Source organism: Paroedura picta, chromosome 3 (assembly GCF_049243985.1).
Source record: "Paroedura picta isolate Pp20150507F chromosome 3, Ppicta_v3.0, whole genome shotgun sequence".
Taxonomy (NCBI): domain Eukaryota; kingdom Metazoa; phylum Chordata; class Lepidosauria; order Squamata; family Gekkonidae; genus Paroedura; species Paroedura picta.
In genome coordinates, this window is record NC_135371.1 from 52,252,145 (window position 1) to 52,269,938 (window position 17,794).

Consider the following 17,794-nt stretch of genomic DNA (forward strand, 5'->3'; position numbering starts at 1 on the left):
TTGCAAAAAGTTGCACATCAAGTGGGCTGAAGAAAAACCTTGCTTTTTAGTTGTGTACTCATCAAAAGAAATTTGTTTCCCCTGAAGATTATTTCACAAACAAGGCTTCAGCAGTAACGCTTTTTGAGCATCATTTCTGTCATTCCACATAAACTCATGACTACAAAACTTGAATATCCTTAACAGTTTAATCTTAAAATCCATTGCGACAGACATACAGAATTGTACAGACTTACAGAACTGCAGAACTTTTTTGCCATTATTAAGACACTACTCTTGTCATTGTTCAGGTGGATAGCCATGTTGGACAGAAGCAGTATAACACAGTTTGAGTCCAGTGGCACCTATAAGACCAACACAGTTTACCTCTGAGTATAAGCTTTTGTGTGCATGCATGCAAGAGTTTCTACCCAGGATTGAACTTTACTGGTCTAAAAGGTTCCACTGGACTCAAACTTGTCATTTTCATTCTGCTCCTTTATAAGTAACCCCCAGAAAGTTACTCTGCAGGAATTTAATGTTTTCAGCTTTCCTATAGACACCACATTAAACAAAATGCGGGTATTATATGTTTCCATATTGTCATTCTCATGAATTTATTAGTACGTACTGAAGTGTACAGTCTTCAGGCTCACAACCCTGTGATCAACCTGTGAACTTCATGTCAGAGTGAGGGTCCAAACAGAGGGCTCCTGGGTCTAGCCCACTCTAGCCACACAACTACACTGAGAACTGACAGGATATAGCGGACATAGCCTGGTTTCAACCTCCCGCTTGTGCCGTGGAAGCTCTCTAATAGCCTTAGGCCAATCTGTGAAACAAATGGAGGAATGGAGTGTACCGTTCTAAGCTGCTTTAAATTCTTATTGGGATGAAAAGGGGGGTATCAATAAATGCACTCATTATAAATTGGCTCCTTTATAATATTTATTTAGTTGGTGAATTTACATATCACCCCTCTCCAGAGTTCTGCTTGAGGCAGCTTACAAATAAAACCAGTGCCATAAAGCGTGATGGCAGCTGCATGGACTAGGCTAAGTGGGCAGAGTTACAAAAAAGGTCATGGTAACCATGGCTGTGGGTGTCATGCTGCTTCAGAGATCTTGGAATCCTGATCTTGAAAAATACAGAGGTTAGGGGCAAGAATGCGAAGCTTCCTTATTCACGTGCGCTTTGTAAAGATGCTGGGCCCGTCCTTTATTTTAAATGTGGATAGTGGGCATGCAAATAAAGTCAATAAACTTGGGCTGCCCTGTCCTTTCCCCTTGGCTCCCTAATGTGCGTGGGGTGTGAGGCAAACAGGGAGTCATAGGCCCATCTTTTTAATCTAACATAAAAAAAAATCAGCCTTCCACTGTAATAAGACAGTCTTCTTTGGCCAAGACATTTGAATTGCTAAATAAGAGGAGATTGTGGAGACTGGATTAAGGATCAATTTATACCCAAGTTTTAAAAGTTGTGGGGAGGGGAGAGAAATGTCAGACTAAGAAAAGAAATGCAGGATTTTAAATGTCCCTGATCTGAAACTTTCTATCTCTGGACTATATGGACTTCTTATTCAGAGAACTTGTAAGTGAATTGCCATGCTGATTTGGTACTATTACTATACTCAGACAATACGTCACATGGTTATCTCTGATTATCTTGTTTATACTTCATCATGTTGCCTAACATTCCAGATCTTGGGGGAGGGGGGGGAGTTGATGAATAGAGCTATAAGCTGAGCTATTTGAGAGATGCAGATATGCTGTGCCCCAGCCCAGCTGCTTGCTGAAACAAAGAGGCATTCTGAGTGGTGCAATGAATATGCATTCGTTGTGTGCAATTCTGTTGTAGGCCAGACACTGGCCTGTACAGTAATGAATTTGGAAGACTTTGGGTTATGGCTCTGGGGATTTTTTTTAAGTACATTTGTTTTATCGGTGGGTTACCTTGCCAGTGAGATGATGTCAGTCTGGTTACCATAGAATGTGGTCAGACAGAGACAGACAAATGCCGTGTGTGAAATAGTGTTTTGTTTTGGTAGTCTGAACTGTGGTTTTTCTATTCCTTTCTAAAACTTGATTGCTGCGCAGAGAGAAAGGCTTCAAAAGCTGAATGTGAAAGAAAGAAATGCACATGCTGGGGGACTTTATTTTGTTCTGCATGTGAAGCGGTCCTCCATCTCTTGGCCTTGGGTGGGGGTCTCGTAGTGAAATTAGTGAAATTAGCAATCAAATGTGCAGCCCCTTCTACTCTGAAATGTTTGAAAAGGAAACTTGAATAGGCTGTATTGGTATCTGCAGCCTGTGAAAGCTGACCTTTTGAACCTTAGTAGAAATTCTGCCATACAAATGGAGAAGCAATTGCGTATTTAGCTGGTTATGGTTTAGCAGGAAAAAAAATCCAAAGCATCTTTGAGCTTTTTATTGTTCATGCTCTTTGAACACAAACCCACATATCCTTTTTGAAGGGATATAGGTAGTTGCTCAGGGGTAGTCACTGTGGCCCTCCAGCTGTCCATGGACTACAATTCCCATGAGCCCTTGCCAGCAAATGCTACCCCTGTAGTAGCTGTTAGCTGGAGGGATACATTGTACATTTAACTGTTTAGCACTGTTTTTGAAACGAACAGTTGCATGGCATTTAATTGACTGAAAGTTGGGGTGTGGCAGGAGATTCTGCTCGGTGGCACTAAACAGTATTTCTGTTAACAATTAAGTAATGTCTAAGTTGGATAATGGGCATTCCTATTAGACTGTTTTTATTCAAGTATCAGAAGACTTCAAAGGAGACCTTCAGCATAGAAATAGGATGATGTAGGAAGTATCCAATTGCTTCAAGTAAACAAGACTTCAACTTTTGAAGTAGGTGCCAGTTGGTCTCTCAAAGTAAATAATAACAACACAACAACAACATTATAAAATTGAGTGAACCACTTCTTACAGTTTGGGAATAACTTGATTGCATCTGGTCTGCTAAATTAAAAGAATTGATGTTGTAATTTTATAATACAGTTCTGGGTACACAAATGGCAAAATTTAAAACCCTCTTTATTAAGCCCTCTTAACTTTTTGTGCTGAGTTATGTGAGATTTTGAACTGACAAGAACTTTCCAGAACTTTCCTAATGATTCTTCATGACTTTTACATTTGAGTATATTTTGTACAATTTGATTTTCATGTTCCTGTAATAATCTTGGGGACTGACTTCAACTGAAAAGTAGCGATCCCCAACCTGTGGGCAGCGGACCACATGTGATCCTTCGACTAATTGGAGGTGGGCCCTGAAGGACGCCTCCCCCCCCCCGGCCCTTTACTTCATCCCCCCCCGGCCCTTTACAACACACTTTGGGTGTCATTGTCTCCCATCACTCCTATCACGACTATCTCGTTGCAGAGAAACAAGCTCAGGGTTCCCATTGATTTGTCATTGTCATGAGTTAAAATTTCCATGAAAATAAAATGTTCCTTATGTTCATTGTTGTGGCGTGTCTGTATCCTATTTTGAAGGGATGTTTTAACATTATCATAGCAATCAGAGAGTGTTAGGGCAGTGGTTGAGAGTAGAGGAGTAAACTACCCCCCCCCACCGGGCCTCGGTAAAAGGCGTTGCGTGGTCCCCGGTGATAAAAAGGTTGGGGACCACTGCTGAAAAGCATTAAAGATTGATATAAAATACTACTACAGATTTGTAATCTTCCACTTTATAACTATTTTTTTCTTTTACTCCTAAAGGAAGGGTGGAAGGTGGGAGAGAAGTAGTCAGTCATAATTTAATTTGTGGGCTAACACAGCAGGATGGCTGAATGTTTGACTTCCAAGTAACTGGGTGACTATGGAGCGCACAACTTTTGGTTTTAGTGTTCAGGTGGAAAGTTACAGTTTAGCTTCAGTGCCAGAGTCCTGAATAAAAGTCATGGTTTGTGGTGTGTTTAATATTTGCTAGTTTATATCTTGCCTGCTAAATTAACAAATGTTTATTTTTTACTTGTAAACATACTGGTGATGAATCCCTGGTGGTTCCCTTCACAACAAAATAGTATTTGTTGCTTATAGTAAACAGATCTACTTTTTATATAATATGTCAGCTCAGAAATGAAAACACATGGCAGTAGAAGCAATTACTTTCTTCGGTATGACGTGCTACAAATATTCTTACCTTGTGCATTTTTCCAGTTTCAAGTCATTAAAGGGGGGAGGGGAGGGGCCCTCTTTAAATTTAAACCGTTTGGTGGTGTGTGTACTGTAACTTGGGAATTGGTCTGGTTTCATTGGTTGATTACATTTAGTTAAAGAAGTGTAGTTGTATGACCAGATTTGACATATTGTAAATTTTGTAGCCAAGCTACATAGGAAGAGCCTTACTGGATCAGATCAGTCATCTATTTTGGTGTAGTGGGCCTGTTTGGTGTAGTGGTTAGGAGTGCGGACTTCTAATCTGGCATGCCGGGTTCGATTCTGCACTCCCCCACATGCAGCCAGCTGGGTGACCTTGGGCTTGCCACAGCACTGATAAAGCTGTTCTGACTGAGCAGTGATATCAGGGCTCAGCCTCACCTACCTCACAGGGTGTCTGTTGTGGGGAGAGGAAAGGGAAAGGCGACTGTAAGCCGCTTTGAGCCTCCTTTGGGTAAAGAAAAGCAGCATATAAGAACCAACTCTTCTTCTTCTTCTCTTTCTCCTCTTCCTCCTCCTCCTCCTTCTTCTATTTTGTCCAGCAGAGACAAAGTGTCTCACAGAGAGGCCAACAATTTGCCTGGAGGGCCAACACACAGAGCATAAAGGTCAAGGCCTTCCCCTGATACTGCCACCTAGCACTTTTATTCAAGGTATTCTGCCTCTGTATGTATAGATTCCTTTTATTCATCATGGCCAACAGCCATTGATGGATCTGTTCTCCATGAATCTGTCTAATCTGCTTTTAAAGTCCTCCAGTCTTGTACCATCATTATGGCCAGTGACAGGGTTACAAATCTAAAGAAATAAAAATAAATAAAATCACTTATTGATAAAGGAAGTATTTTCTTTTCACCATCCTGAATCTCCTGACCATCAGTTTAATTGGCTGTCTCTGTATTCTAGCTTCCTGGAGAAAGAATCCTTTTCCCTATTAATTGAGTTTGTGGAAGTTTTGGAGGCTTTGAGACCCAGCTTGTAGTGGTTAAGAGCAGCAGCATGTACTCTGGCAAACTAGGGGCCATTCCGCACCGAATAAATATAGTGTAATGCTTACTGTCTGCAGATGCCATATTTTCGGCATTTTGAATGACGTCGCCAACATCCACCATCCAAGCAGGAAACCAGTAGCTATATCCTCCATTTTAAAGTGCTAGCTGGGGAATCACATAAAGTGGATTCCCCCAGCTAAAAAGTGTGAGCTACAGGAGAGCAACCAGCAAGCCACACGCTAAGGAAATGTATGGAGCCAAAGAAACACTATCTCTGCCTCCAGTTCCTGGCCTTGCACCCACCTCCCTTCTCCCAGGGACGGGTTTTTTTTTTTTTTTGAAGCAAAGTGCCTGGAACAACTAACAGGCATTAAATCGTTCAGGGGAAGCAACCCCCCCCCCAATTAAAACACAAAGCATGCCTCTCTAAAGTCACCCCCCCAAAAAAAAATTGGTCTCAAGATTAATTTTCACAATATTCAAAGCTCATGATTCCAAAAGGGATGACATTTAAAAAGGCACTACACATCTATGATCAGATGCATAAGTATCACAATCGAGAAGTTTTACTTAAAAAAAAATTAGCTGGCATCACGGGCCCTTTAAAATATGGAGAAAGGTGATTGGCTGCCTGAATTGATTGACAGGTGGAGGAGAGTCGCGGGTAATACACATTGCTCTCTTCCACCATCTTAAGCAGGCGTACCGAGTGCTAAGAAACGCGAGAAGGAGGCAGAAAAAAGCGAGAGAGCCAGAAGGTGAGGAATGGCTGGAGGGGTGTTATTTTTTTTAGCATTACACCATTTTGCTTGCTTAATGCTATTTTTTTTCAATGTGTAGAACTGCCCTAGATTTGATTCCCCACTCCTCCACATGCAGACAGCTGGGTGGCCTTAGGCCAGTCATAGTTCTCTCAGAGCTCTCTCAGCCTCACTTACCTCACAGGGTGTCTGTTGTGGGGAGAGAAAGAGTAGATGATTGTAACCCACTTTGAGACTCCCTTTGGATAGTAAAAAGCGGAGTACAAAAAAACAGCTCTTCTCTTTAAGGCTTACATGTCTCAACATGAAAGAGGTGTGAGCAGTTCTTGCTTGCTAGCCAAGACAGAAGTGGGCTTCTCTTGCCCTGCTGTAATTATTTTAGGAAAAGCCAGTCAGGTGATGAGTTTGGTTCTTGAGGATGAACTTCAGGGAATGCTAGTGGCTTGAGGTGCCCTATATCTTTATTTGATTTGGAAGTATTTTTAAGAGACCAGCTTACACATTTTGGTGTTATTAATACTATATTTTTTTATGTACTCCGTTGAGTTGACTGTTTTTTATACTTAAATATTTCAGATTTTTAAAAATCCGTTGGTACATACAGTAGTCTTGAGCAGACCATCATTTCACAGTGGTTGTGGGGAGGCTACATTACAGTTTTGGAAACAATTGTAACAAACAGTTATTTTTGAGTAAATGTTAATATGACTGCCTGATTTAAAATTAACTCAAGACTATAGCTCAATTATTCTTGTACTTAATTTTTTAAACATATAAGCTAGTTAACAAGACATTTGTGGTTTGATTGCATGCAATATATTATGTAAATTCTGGTTGTCCCATCTTAGAAAAGATAAAATAGAAAGTTTTATTTATTTCATTAATAACCTGCGGATCTCCCTGCCTATTGGGGACTTGAAGCAAGTAACATCATGCTCCCCTGTACCACGTTATCACAAAAATTCTGAGGTAGGTTAGGCTATGTCCATCCCAGCAAGATTGGGCCCTGGTTTTCTTAGATCCTAGTCTGACAGTAACCAATGCACTACAGTGGCCTCACGTTGTAATCTAAGAAAGGTTATTGAGAGGCAAAGTCTTCCCAGTTTGGAAAATTTTGAGGAAACAGTTTAGGAAATACATAATAGGTGTCTGTAAAGAGAGCCAAGGGGACATTTTCACTTGATGAGAAAATGAAGAGTCACTCAGTAAAATTGGGAGACTTTCAAGGGATATCAGAGAGTGTAGTTTTCTCCACATAGGCCCATTCCGCACACAATAGATAATGCCCTTTCAATGCACTTTAAAAGTAGATTTTGCTGTTCTGCACAGGAAAATCCAGCTGCCAAAGCACATTGAAAGTGCATTATCTATTGTGTGTGAAATGGGCCATACACTGCATAATTAAGAAATAGTGATAAGCTTTAAAAATGACTCATTTCATGGAGGATAGTTCTATCAGCAACTTTTAGCCACACTGCTAATTGGAATGTTCATATTCTGGGCACTATGCTACTTGCTACCAGATACTTAGGGCTTGAAATGGAAAACCCAGGATCTGGGATGTAGTCTGATAAGATACAGCGGACTCTGGGACTTGGTCTAATAGAGGCTTTTATGAAATCTTGGGTTTCTCGATGGCCCTGGAAGGGTTTTCCAAGTGGATGTTTTAACGTTTTTTTAAAAACATGTATTGGGTGATATGACCATATATAGTCATGTTGACCCCCCTCCCAAAATGTCCAGTGATGAGCGCCAGGTGGGTGTGTACACAGCTGTGCTTCCCAACCATATTTGGCATGATCATGCCACTTCTGGAGTTTCTCAAAGCCTGAAGAAAGTTTCAGGGGTTTCTAAATGAAAAAAAAAGTTGAGAAAGTTACAGTAGACTCTGTTAATACATATGTGTATGGTTCTCAATGGCCTCTTAATAGAGAAGAAAATAAGGGTGTAAAATGGCTCCTGGGATTAAACGTTTGGCACTTAGACCTGGTATAAATTTGCAATGAATGACTTATTTCCAGCTCAAGCCACTAACTGTAGGAATTCTGAGGTACACTTTCCAGGTCTAGATTCAAATACGCCCACTTGCAGTCCTGGCCTGGCCCTGATAAGGCTCTCAAGCAGCAGCATCTCCAGCAGCAGTTGTCCAGGACTAATATTTCGTTGTGTAGTTTCTCCATTGCTGTTCTGGGTAGTGATGCAGCCCAATGGCAATAGGGCTTCCATATGGCAGCCCCCCCCCTCCATTATTTCATTGATGTTGTCTCTGGCAGTGGTGAGGGCCTTCCTCATGTCACAAGTTAGTTTTTTAAATTAGCAGCTAAATATTGTTATAGGAATTTGTTTATAAAGATCTCTGAAATCACAGATTTTTTTAAAGTACCTCCCTAACGCCTTCATTGCAGAGATACACCTTTTTTTAAATTTCTCATCAACAAAACTGAAAATTCAGAGAACTTGATAGTTGTCCTTTAAAAAGGCAAAAGAACTTCCTGATTCAGGGTAGAGGAATATCCAGATTTTGTTTCACCCACACAGCAACAATTCAAAGCCTTGCGGCAAAGTCAGTTTGAGAAAGACAGAATGGTCATGGACAACTCAGCGGGCACAGGACTGTGCCACAGGGCTGTGAGGAAGCAGGGAGAAAAAACTGCTTCCCAACCATTGAGCCACAGGTACATAACATGATGTGAAAAGGGCCTTTGACTGATAGTGCAAAGGTTTTCTTAAACTGTGACAGTTATTTACTTACTCATGTGCTTTTTAATTGCTTTTCCCCCAAATTTGCATTCCAGTAGAAATAAATCTTTGTCAGTAAAATGACCATTATGGCCAGTTGGCACTTAGTCAACACAGACCTTTCATATGGTTGTTTTACATTGTAATGTACAGAGGGGATGATTTATTTATATTGCTTCCTGTTAGAATCATTATTTGTACGAAACACATGAAAAACCACCATTGTTTAGGGTTGGCCATTTGCTCATGATGCAGCCAGTGCCAGGGGGGGGGGGGGAGAGGTGCAGACACACACATGCAGGTGCGCCAACACCCGCACCTCTCCACCCCCCTGCGGCACGGCACTGGCTGCGCATCAGTTCAGTTCCTAATATTGGATTGAGTTGATAGAAAGTGAACAAGAACTATGAGAAATATGAACATGTTAAGTTGATCATTAAAATATTGTTCGATGCAGGTGAAAAATTGAATATCTGCCAATAAGAATGCTGTTTAAAATTATAGGTCAGTTTATTGTCCTTCAGGGGACCTGAGGTGAGTCAGCTGTTCTTCCCCAAGCCTTTTAAATAAATTGGTGTTATAGTCCAGTTATTTGTATTTTAAGAAGCATTTGGATTGTAACAGTCATTTCTTATTTTAAGAAAATGAATGTTCCACTTATAACCACATTTTAAAATGTCTCAAGCAGGAACGACAAGGCTTTTGTGCCTTTTTTGTTTTTTGCTTTTATCCCTTCTCTTTAAAAAAAAAATAATTCTCCTACACCTTTAGGTGAAGCTGCTCTAAGAGGGGAACCCAGGATGCAGTCGCTTCCAGTATCCAGTGGTGTAACCAACCATAGGACAGGGCCACCCCCTATCAGTCCCTGCAAGAGGAAGTTCAGCATGGATCAAGGAGATGATGACCTAGACTGTGAAAATGAACATGTCTCAAAAATGAGTCGAATGTTCAGTCCCCATCTGTAAGTCTTCTATTTTCCTTTGGCTGTTTTGACTTTTATGTCTGATGATTGTTTGTGCCTAACATGTTCATTTTTATTCTTTAAAAATGTATTAAGATTTTAAAGAGATACAGAACACATGAGAAAACACCCACCAAATGGCATCCACTTGTCAGATTCTCCCCACTTAATATGTAGTGATGTCTTCCAAATTCTGTGTCTCTTCATTCGCCTCCATTTTCTGTGATGTTGCAAGAGGAAAATGTTCAGTGACATAATGGTGCATCACACCTAAATGCTACTACTGATAAGTTGGGAGGAGGGTAACTTGACACAGGGCTTCTGTTTTGAGTGGCATTCCTGTGACTTCTGTAATGTCTAGTTGCATCATGTGGCATATCATCATCAGGATATATATTGCACCCAGAAGTGGGTGTGACATTCTGATGTTGCGCTATGACCATTTTTAGCTTTATTTGTTTTGTCAAGTTGAAAATAATGCATTTTTAAATCATTACTTGGGACAGGTTTTGCTTCTTTTCTATGGACATAACAGAACATGGTACTTTAAAACCATGTTTTCCTCTATAGCCTGGCTTCTGCTGACAGGAAATAGTTAGGTATATTTAAAAATACCATTCCTATTCACTTTAACTTTTCCTTGCAGTAATCTCCTACGCCTTAAGTCTCCCTGCCCTGGGAGGAAAAAATGCTTCACATTTTTTTTTTTTGAGGCCAGGAAATTTAGTAACAGCTGCTTAACAGACTCTGTACTGACAGCTGGTCTGTCCACAAACTCTAAACTCTAGTTATGTGCTTTCATTTTCACTTGGCAACAAGGGTATTTTTGCTGTTCAGGTAAAATATGGGTTGCTGGAAAGGAGGAAAACTCCATCTATTTTTTTGTTATAATTCCTAGGAATGTTGCTATGGTTGGCCTGAAGTAGAAACTGAGAGAATTCCTTTCATTCCTTATTGGAGGAAGTGATTGCAGTGTTTCAGTGAGAGCCAGCTTGATAACTGTATGCTGTTCCCTGCTGCTTTTAGCTCAAGAAGCACTCCACATTCCACACATGCCATTCAGCTTTGGATTGTTGTGTTCAGTCATAAGATGTGGACTGAGGCACTTCACCCTCCTCTCATAAATCACAGCAGAGTTAGTCAGAAGCTTGCAGACTGCAGTTCAGGAATTTATTACAAATGTAAGGGTTCTAATACCAACGCAATAAAAACTCTCAAAACAGAAAGGCTGAGCTGTGTGTGTATGTTTTACATATAGGGCTTATGTTGAATTCACCATTTCTAATCACCCTTTATGCATCTATTGCCTTTAAAAAACAAACCACACAATAACATTTTAACTTGGAAATAGACCTACTGAAAGGGACCTTGCTGGAAATAATAGCTATACATGAGGCTGCTCTTAGTTATAGCTGTGATTTTGAATGGTTTTGAAGTTGTTTAATTTGGTATTAATTATTGTTTGTTTTGGTGTTGTACATTAGCCTGAGCCAGCTTGCTGGGAGGGGGGTTATACAAATTGAATGAATAAAATAAATAATTTGGATGCTTGTGAGGAAAAAGATAAAGTCCTGAGTCATGAAATAAAAGCTAGAAAACATTAGAAGGGGATAATTAGTACAGGCATCAGTTTTGGGCATCAAAGAAAAATAATTACTTTTAAATTCACATACCTAATGGAAATAAAATGCACATTTAACAACATTTTATGCTTGATAGATTATAAAAGATTTGAAGTCTGTCAGAGTAGGATGAAAGGTTAAATTCACATCTCTGGAAACCATGTTAGAATCTCCATGATGAATACAAAAAATGATTTTTCAGCTTTGGGCTGTCAAAGTTCAAACAAATCCATGAAGTAGAGCAAACATGTACAAAGACAGTAATACATATTTTATCATGGATGGAATATTTTTTATGTGAGACACATCTAGCACAGCCCCTGGGACTGAAATGGGTACAGATGTGACGTCTGTAGCCTTGCCCCCAGGAGAGGTTGGGACAGTGCGGGCCGTTTTGGGAGGAGGCTGTGCCATAGCTGTGCTGCCCGGGAAGGCCTGGGCAGTCACAGGGCAACTCAACAAGGCAGTGTGGCGGCCGGGCGGACCACTGCTGCCATGAATGTGAGAATGGGGAGGAAGTAGGGAGTTTGGGTGGTGGGGAGGGCCAGAGTTTGGGGGCCAGGGCGGAAGCCGCGTGGCTCTCAGTGGTGGGACAACTGCCCTCCAGTCCGCTGGGGACTGGTGTTCAGGCTGTGATGCCAGCACAGGCCCAGACGCTGCCCTCCAGGCTGGAGGAGGCTGGGACCCTCCTGGGAGAAGAGGTAAGGAGGGATGGGAGAGGACTCTTTGTGTGCAAGTTTGTGTGTGTCTGGGGGGGAGGGACCGGGGAGTAGGTTGGAAAAGGAAGAGGGGAGGGAAGGAGTTTGCAGGCATGTATTTTTGTGTGTGTTTGTGGGAGGAAGGGAGGGAGGGAAGGAGGGGAAGGAGGACAGAGAGGGGGGATCGATTAAAGAGCTCAGGAGCAGGTATGTGTCCCACATACCTGTGAGATCCCAGGTGTCACTATTTTTATTCTTGGTATGTTTTGTATTGTTACTTTATAAATAATGCAGAGCTTCAGCAAACTGTTACTTAAACCCACCTTTTTTAGTGTTCAAAAATTTTAAAACATTGTGCATAGAATTGTTTGGGCAATGTTATGTTTGGATGCAGTTGAACTGTATAATATTTGTTTTAATGTTTTTTATGCTTATGTAATGTGGAAAAATTGTAAGCATTGCTTAATGACATTACTGAAAAGGTGGATTAAAACCAAAATGGCTTTGTTGACAAAGTACTTAGAATAAGTACTGTCATGTGCCCTTTTTGTCATGTGCCCTTCTGAGTCACACACACACGCACGCACACACACACGCACACACACAGAGGAAACGTCATTTGTGATCCAATGCAAAGGAAAAACATCACAATTGTAAATATGTAACTTTACTAATGGCATAACATTAAACAGTAGAACATTTAACATTTTTCGTGATTAATACTGCACTGTGGATCAGTTCTTCATCTGCAGGGTGCAGTTTGTGGAGGAAGGGGCCTCTAGGGGTTCTAGTTTGGTGGAGTTGGTTCACTAGCCTCGACCATTTTCTTTCCTTTGTTTTATAAACTACTTTGTGTCCCCATTGGAGAAAAAAGCAAGATATAAAATGATTAATCAATAATTTCATGTGCTTAGTGAAACTAATATAAAATAGTATTAAATATTACTACAATATTACTTACACTAGCAAGAAAGCCCATTGCAACCAGGAATGCAATGGGCGCTAGGACCCAGGGGACACCAGGAGGTGCTTTTTTTTTCTGCTGCGTGGAGCTGTGAAAGGCTCCTACAGGGTTTTTTTTTTCTGCTGCTTGGAGCTGGGAAAGGCTCCTGCAGGGTTTTTTTTCTGCTGCTTGGATCTGCGAAAGGCTCCTACAGGGTTTTTTTTTCTGCTGCGTGGAGCTGGGAAAGGCTCCTACAGGGTTTTTTTTTTCTGCTGCGTGGAGCTGGGAAAGGCTCCTACAGGGTTTTTTTTTTCTGCTGCTTGGAGCTGGGAAAGGCTCCTACAGGGTTTTTTTTTTCTGCTGCGTGGAGCTGGGAAAGGCTCCTACAGGGTTTTTTTTTTCTGCTGCGTGGAGCTGGGAAAGGCTCCTACAGGGTTTTTTTTTCTTGCTGCGTGGAGCTGGGAAAGGCTCCTACAGGGTTTTTTTTTCTGCTGCGTGGAGCTGGGAAAGGCTCCTACAGGGGTTTTTTTTTCTGCTGCGTGGAGCTGGGAAAGGCTCCTACAGGGGTTTTTTTTTCTGCTGCGTGGAGCTGGGAAAGGCTCCTACAGGGGTTTTTTTTTCTGCTGCGTGGAGCTGGGAAAGGCTCCTACAGAGTTTTTTTTTTCTGCTGCGTGGAGCTGGGAAAGGCTCCTACAGGGTTTTTCTTTTCTGCTGCGTGGAGCTGGGAAAGGCTCCTACAGGGTTTTTCTTTTCTGCTGCGTGGAGCTGGGAAAGGCTCCTACAGGGTTTTTTTTTTCTGCTGTGTGGAGCTGGGAAAGGCTCCTACAGGGTTTTTTTTTTCTGCTGCCTCTCGTGGGCGTGCCGGCTTGGAGCTCCTACAGGGGTTTTTTTTTCTGCTGCTTGGATCTGCGAAAGGCTCCTACAGAGTTAATTTTTTTCTGCTGCCTCTCGTCGGCGCGCCGGCTTGGAGCTCCTACAGGGGTTTTTTTTTCTGCTGCTTGGAGCTGGGAAAGGCTCCTTCAGGGTTTTTTTTTCTGCTGCTTGGATCTGCGAAAGGCTCCTACAGGGTTTTTTTTTCTGCTGCCTCTCGTCGGCGCGCCGGCTTGGAGCTCCTACAGGGTTTTTTTTTTCTGCTGCCTCTCGTCGCGCTAGCGGCGAAAGGCTCCTCCGGGGGTGTTTCTTTTTTCTCTGCAGCTTCTCGGCGGCTGGAGTCTTGTGTTGTGTTTGCGGCGGGGGCTTCCTTGGGGCGGCAGAAGGCTTCCCTTCCCCCCCCACCCATCCCCCCCCGAGGCTCTCTGGAGCCTTCTGCCGCCGGCCGCAGCGGGCTCACAGCGTCGTAGACGCTGTGAGCCCGCTGCGGCCGGCGGCAGAAGGCTTCCCTTCCCCCCCCCACCCATCCACCCCCCCGAGGCTCTCTGGAGCCTTCTCTCGGCCGGCGGAGCGGGCTCGCAGCGTCCACAACGCTGCGAGGCCGCTCCGCCGGCCGAGAGAAGGCTTCCCGGCCCACCCCCCAGCCGAGGCTCTCACCAGGCGGGCCGCCATTTTCCGAGCGAGTGAAGCAGGCAATGGGGAGCCGCGCTTCGCGCGGCTCCCCATTGTCTGCTTGGGGCGGGATTGACACTCGGAGGGGCCAATCAGGAGCCGCTTCGCGGCTCCTGATTGGCCCCCCCCCCGAGTTTTTATCCCGGACCGGTCCCGCCCTAACTCCTCCCCACTACCCCTTACTCCTTTATACAGTCCGTGGCGCCCGTGGCGCCACGGGCTGTTTACAGATGGTCAATGGAATATTAGTAGCTATTTCACTAAATAAAGTAACTGTTCTCTTTAAAAAGCTTTATGTTCATTATTCTCATTGCTTTGGTAGTTCCTCTCCAATTGGGAGAGGTCTGTGCTCATTTTTTTTTAAGTTAAAAACTGGATCTTGTATCTACCTCTGCATAGATCTTGTATCTACCTCTTCATAGTAATATAAATGCTTCTATCCTATTGGATTGTTGGCCCTTTTCTCTTTATTTTATAATATATTATAATACCATTGGACCACTCTTCTTCTGTTTATGATAATTCTGCTAATGTAGCGTAACATTCACGTACCTGATGGAATGGACTCTAGCTTGCAAAAGCTTGTGCGATAATATACTTGTTAGTCCTTAAGGCCTTTTGTGGATTAGTCATCTGAAACCGAAATCACCCTTGTGATTCTGCTTATATAAGCTTTGGTTAGTGTAAGAAGTAGGAATTTCTATTCTGTAGTAATCTTTCCTTTTCAGATGAAGTACCTGAGTTCACGCAAAACAAAAAAGGGAAAATATTGTGACCCAAATCAAAGTCAAGAACCGAAAAAGGTCAAAATAAGGGGAATTTAAGCCTCTACATTAATTTCCCTTATTTTGACCTTTTTGTACCTGAGTTCATACTTGAAATAAGTGAAACTACCATCCTTTTCACTGGCATTTTTGAACAAAAATAATATTTGAATTTATTGTTAGACTCCTTTGCCCCTGGGTACCTCTGTGTTTTATACTGTCTTCAAGGGTGAATTACAAACAGTACTGTATTATGTTAACCCACATTTACACGCATAAACATTGCTGAATAAACGTTCAGCAGTAAGTTGCTCATTGGTAATGTGTATTGTGTCACTGAACATTAGATAAGAAGAACGTTACCTTGCAACTCCTGAACAAGGCAAATTGACTAAAAACATATTGGAACTATATATTTTGTTTGTTTATTTGAGAGGTTAGAAAACAGATGCTTTAAATGTCCCCAGTCCAGGTTTTTTTTTTAAGACGGGAAAGGTTTGGTATGAGATTCTGGCCCTACCATTCATTTATCCTTTTCTGTCATTGTTTATGGATTTTGGTTTCTGGATGATACATATAGATACTTCGGTGAGAAGTTGGGAAGACGTACACCCAAAGTAGCTGTTGCCTTAATCTGGGTGCTGGTTTTGTGCACTTCAAAAGTTTACACTCACACAGATTCTGATTAATGTTGAAGATGTCTGGATGTTACAGTGTAAGGGCAACACTAACAAAGTGTTGCCCCTTTAAACAGAAGTCTCAGGCCTGACCTATGCTGTGTGGGTTTCTTGTTTGTAAGGCTTGGAGGTATTTTCTCATTTTCACAGTTCAGCTGAAAACAAAGGCCTCCTTATCCTTGCAGGGAGCTCTTAAGAGCTGACATCAGCCTTTTCCCAGCAGGCATCATTTCTGCCTTAAGAGTCCTTGCACAGAGCTGAAAGGCTTGGTAATTTCTCCTTAGGTGGCTCACTTTGCCAAGTAACAAATAAAACTAGGAAACTCTAATAGTACCAAAGAGTTAAGGAAGTAGGAGGAGGGAAAATACTAACTTGCTTTGGCTTTTCTAAATTGCCTTAGTTGCTTGTAGAAATGAAGTTCTTCTTCACATTCTTTGTAAAATATGTGGCTAGCTTTTTAGGTAGTGTTCTGTACATTTTAGAAGATTGAGTCCCAGAGTGCTTTATGTATGCAGGAACTTTATGATTAAGTTAGCATTTTTGTGCCAAAATGAGGTATGTTGTTTGAGGTTCTACATCAAGAGGTTTCTGAGCCTTTTATGTATTTATATATATGGTAAAGTTCTATGTATGTTTTTTTTAGTGAATTCAAAATAAATAATTGGCAGTGTGCAAAACTTTTAGGAGCCACATTAGTGGTTCATTACAAAGAGAATTCAGGTGTGAGCCAACCTTGAGTACATTTCTGTGTAACCTTTCTCTGACTACATGACATTCTTTAAAGTTTTTTCCTGCCTGTGTTTCCCCCTCCCTTTTGCACTGGGTTAAATGTGGATGTAGTGTAGTGGGGTGCTTCAGAAGGACCATGCAATGAACTTTCAGCAAGGTGGGCAGCAATAAATTTGCCCCGTTTTACTTTTTAAAAAACTTTACCCTGCTCTGTTCTCTGATTATTGAGTCAGAAAAGTGGTTCTTTGAAGATGAGTTTTTTGTTCATTGTTTTTGGTATGATGCAATGTATGGCAAACGGTTTGGATTGAGTGGTGCTTTGGTACCCACCTGCATTGGTTTACCCTGTTCTTACATTGTTAACACTTAAATCATGTTGCTAATGGTGCTTGAATTGGATGAAGAATCCCCTATTGTACAAAATTAAAATATAAAAAGAATTATGTACAGTTCAGAGGTGCTTCTGGACTAATCAGTATTCCTGAATCAGGAGATGAGATAACTAGGAGTTCCTTTTACCAATTTAACCTTGTTTGCCAACTCTCAGTCTCAAGTAAACACAAGCAAATCCAAATAGCTGTTTTTCCAATTTATCTCTGGAATCCATTAGCCATTTTCATTATGCTGTATGTTAATTGATAATCCCACACTCAGTTTATAAGTTTGGACTAATTACTTCCATCCCATTATATTGAATCTGAGGAAGTGTGCGTGCACACGAAAGCTCATAACTTTAATTAAATGTTGTTGGACTTATTGGTGCCTTTGGACTCTAAGTTTAGTTTGCCTACTGTAATTGATCCTTGAATAAGAGGACCTGCTATAAAATGATCCAAAAATTAAACTGAACATACATGAAGTATTTTGGAACTTTTAATCAATCTTACATAGTGTTTTACTGTTTTGTATTTTGTACTGGTCGTTAACCGAAATAAATGTATCTGTATCTTAAACTGAACACCACTGATAGTCATATGCAGCTCACCATTCAAACCACTTCAACACATCATGCACAATGAAACATTGCACACAACAATGCACACGAAAGCTCATGCCTATTTGACTCAATTTGCTGTAAGCCATGCTGGTTTCTCCATTTGGGGTAAAAGAGCAGGATAATGAATTCACTAAATATATAGAATATATACATGGACTCATATGAATCATATGCACACTTATATGTATTTTGCTAGAACAGTTGGGTTACAA

General features: G+C 41.5%; 1 protein-coding gene across 5 annotated transcripts in view; it reads left to right on the plus strand.

The window, feature by feature from the left end:
* The window catches only part of VGLL4 (vestigial like family member 4), a 121,153-nt gene that overhangs the window by 73,015 nt on the left and 30,344 nt on the right, over positions 1-17,794 (plus strand). For 3 of the 5 annotated variants that reach the window (XM_077325684.1, XM_077325681.1, XM_077325683.1), the window contains one exon: positions 9,421-9,610. The exons of the other annotated variants lie outside the window; for them this stretch is intronic. In XM_077325684.1, the coding sequence (XP_077181799.1) occupies positions 9,421-9,610 (190 nt within the window). The remainder of the gene's footprint in view (positions 1-9,420; positions 9,611-17,794) is intronic. 5 annotated transcript variants of the gene reach the window in all.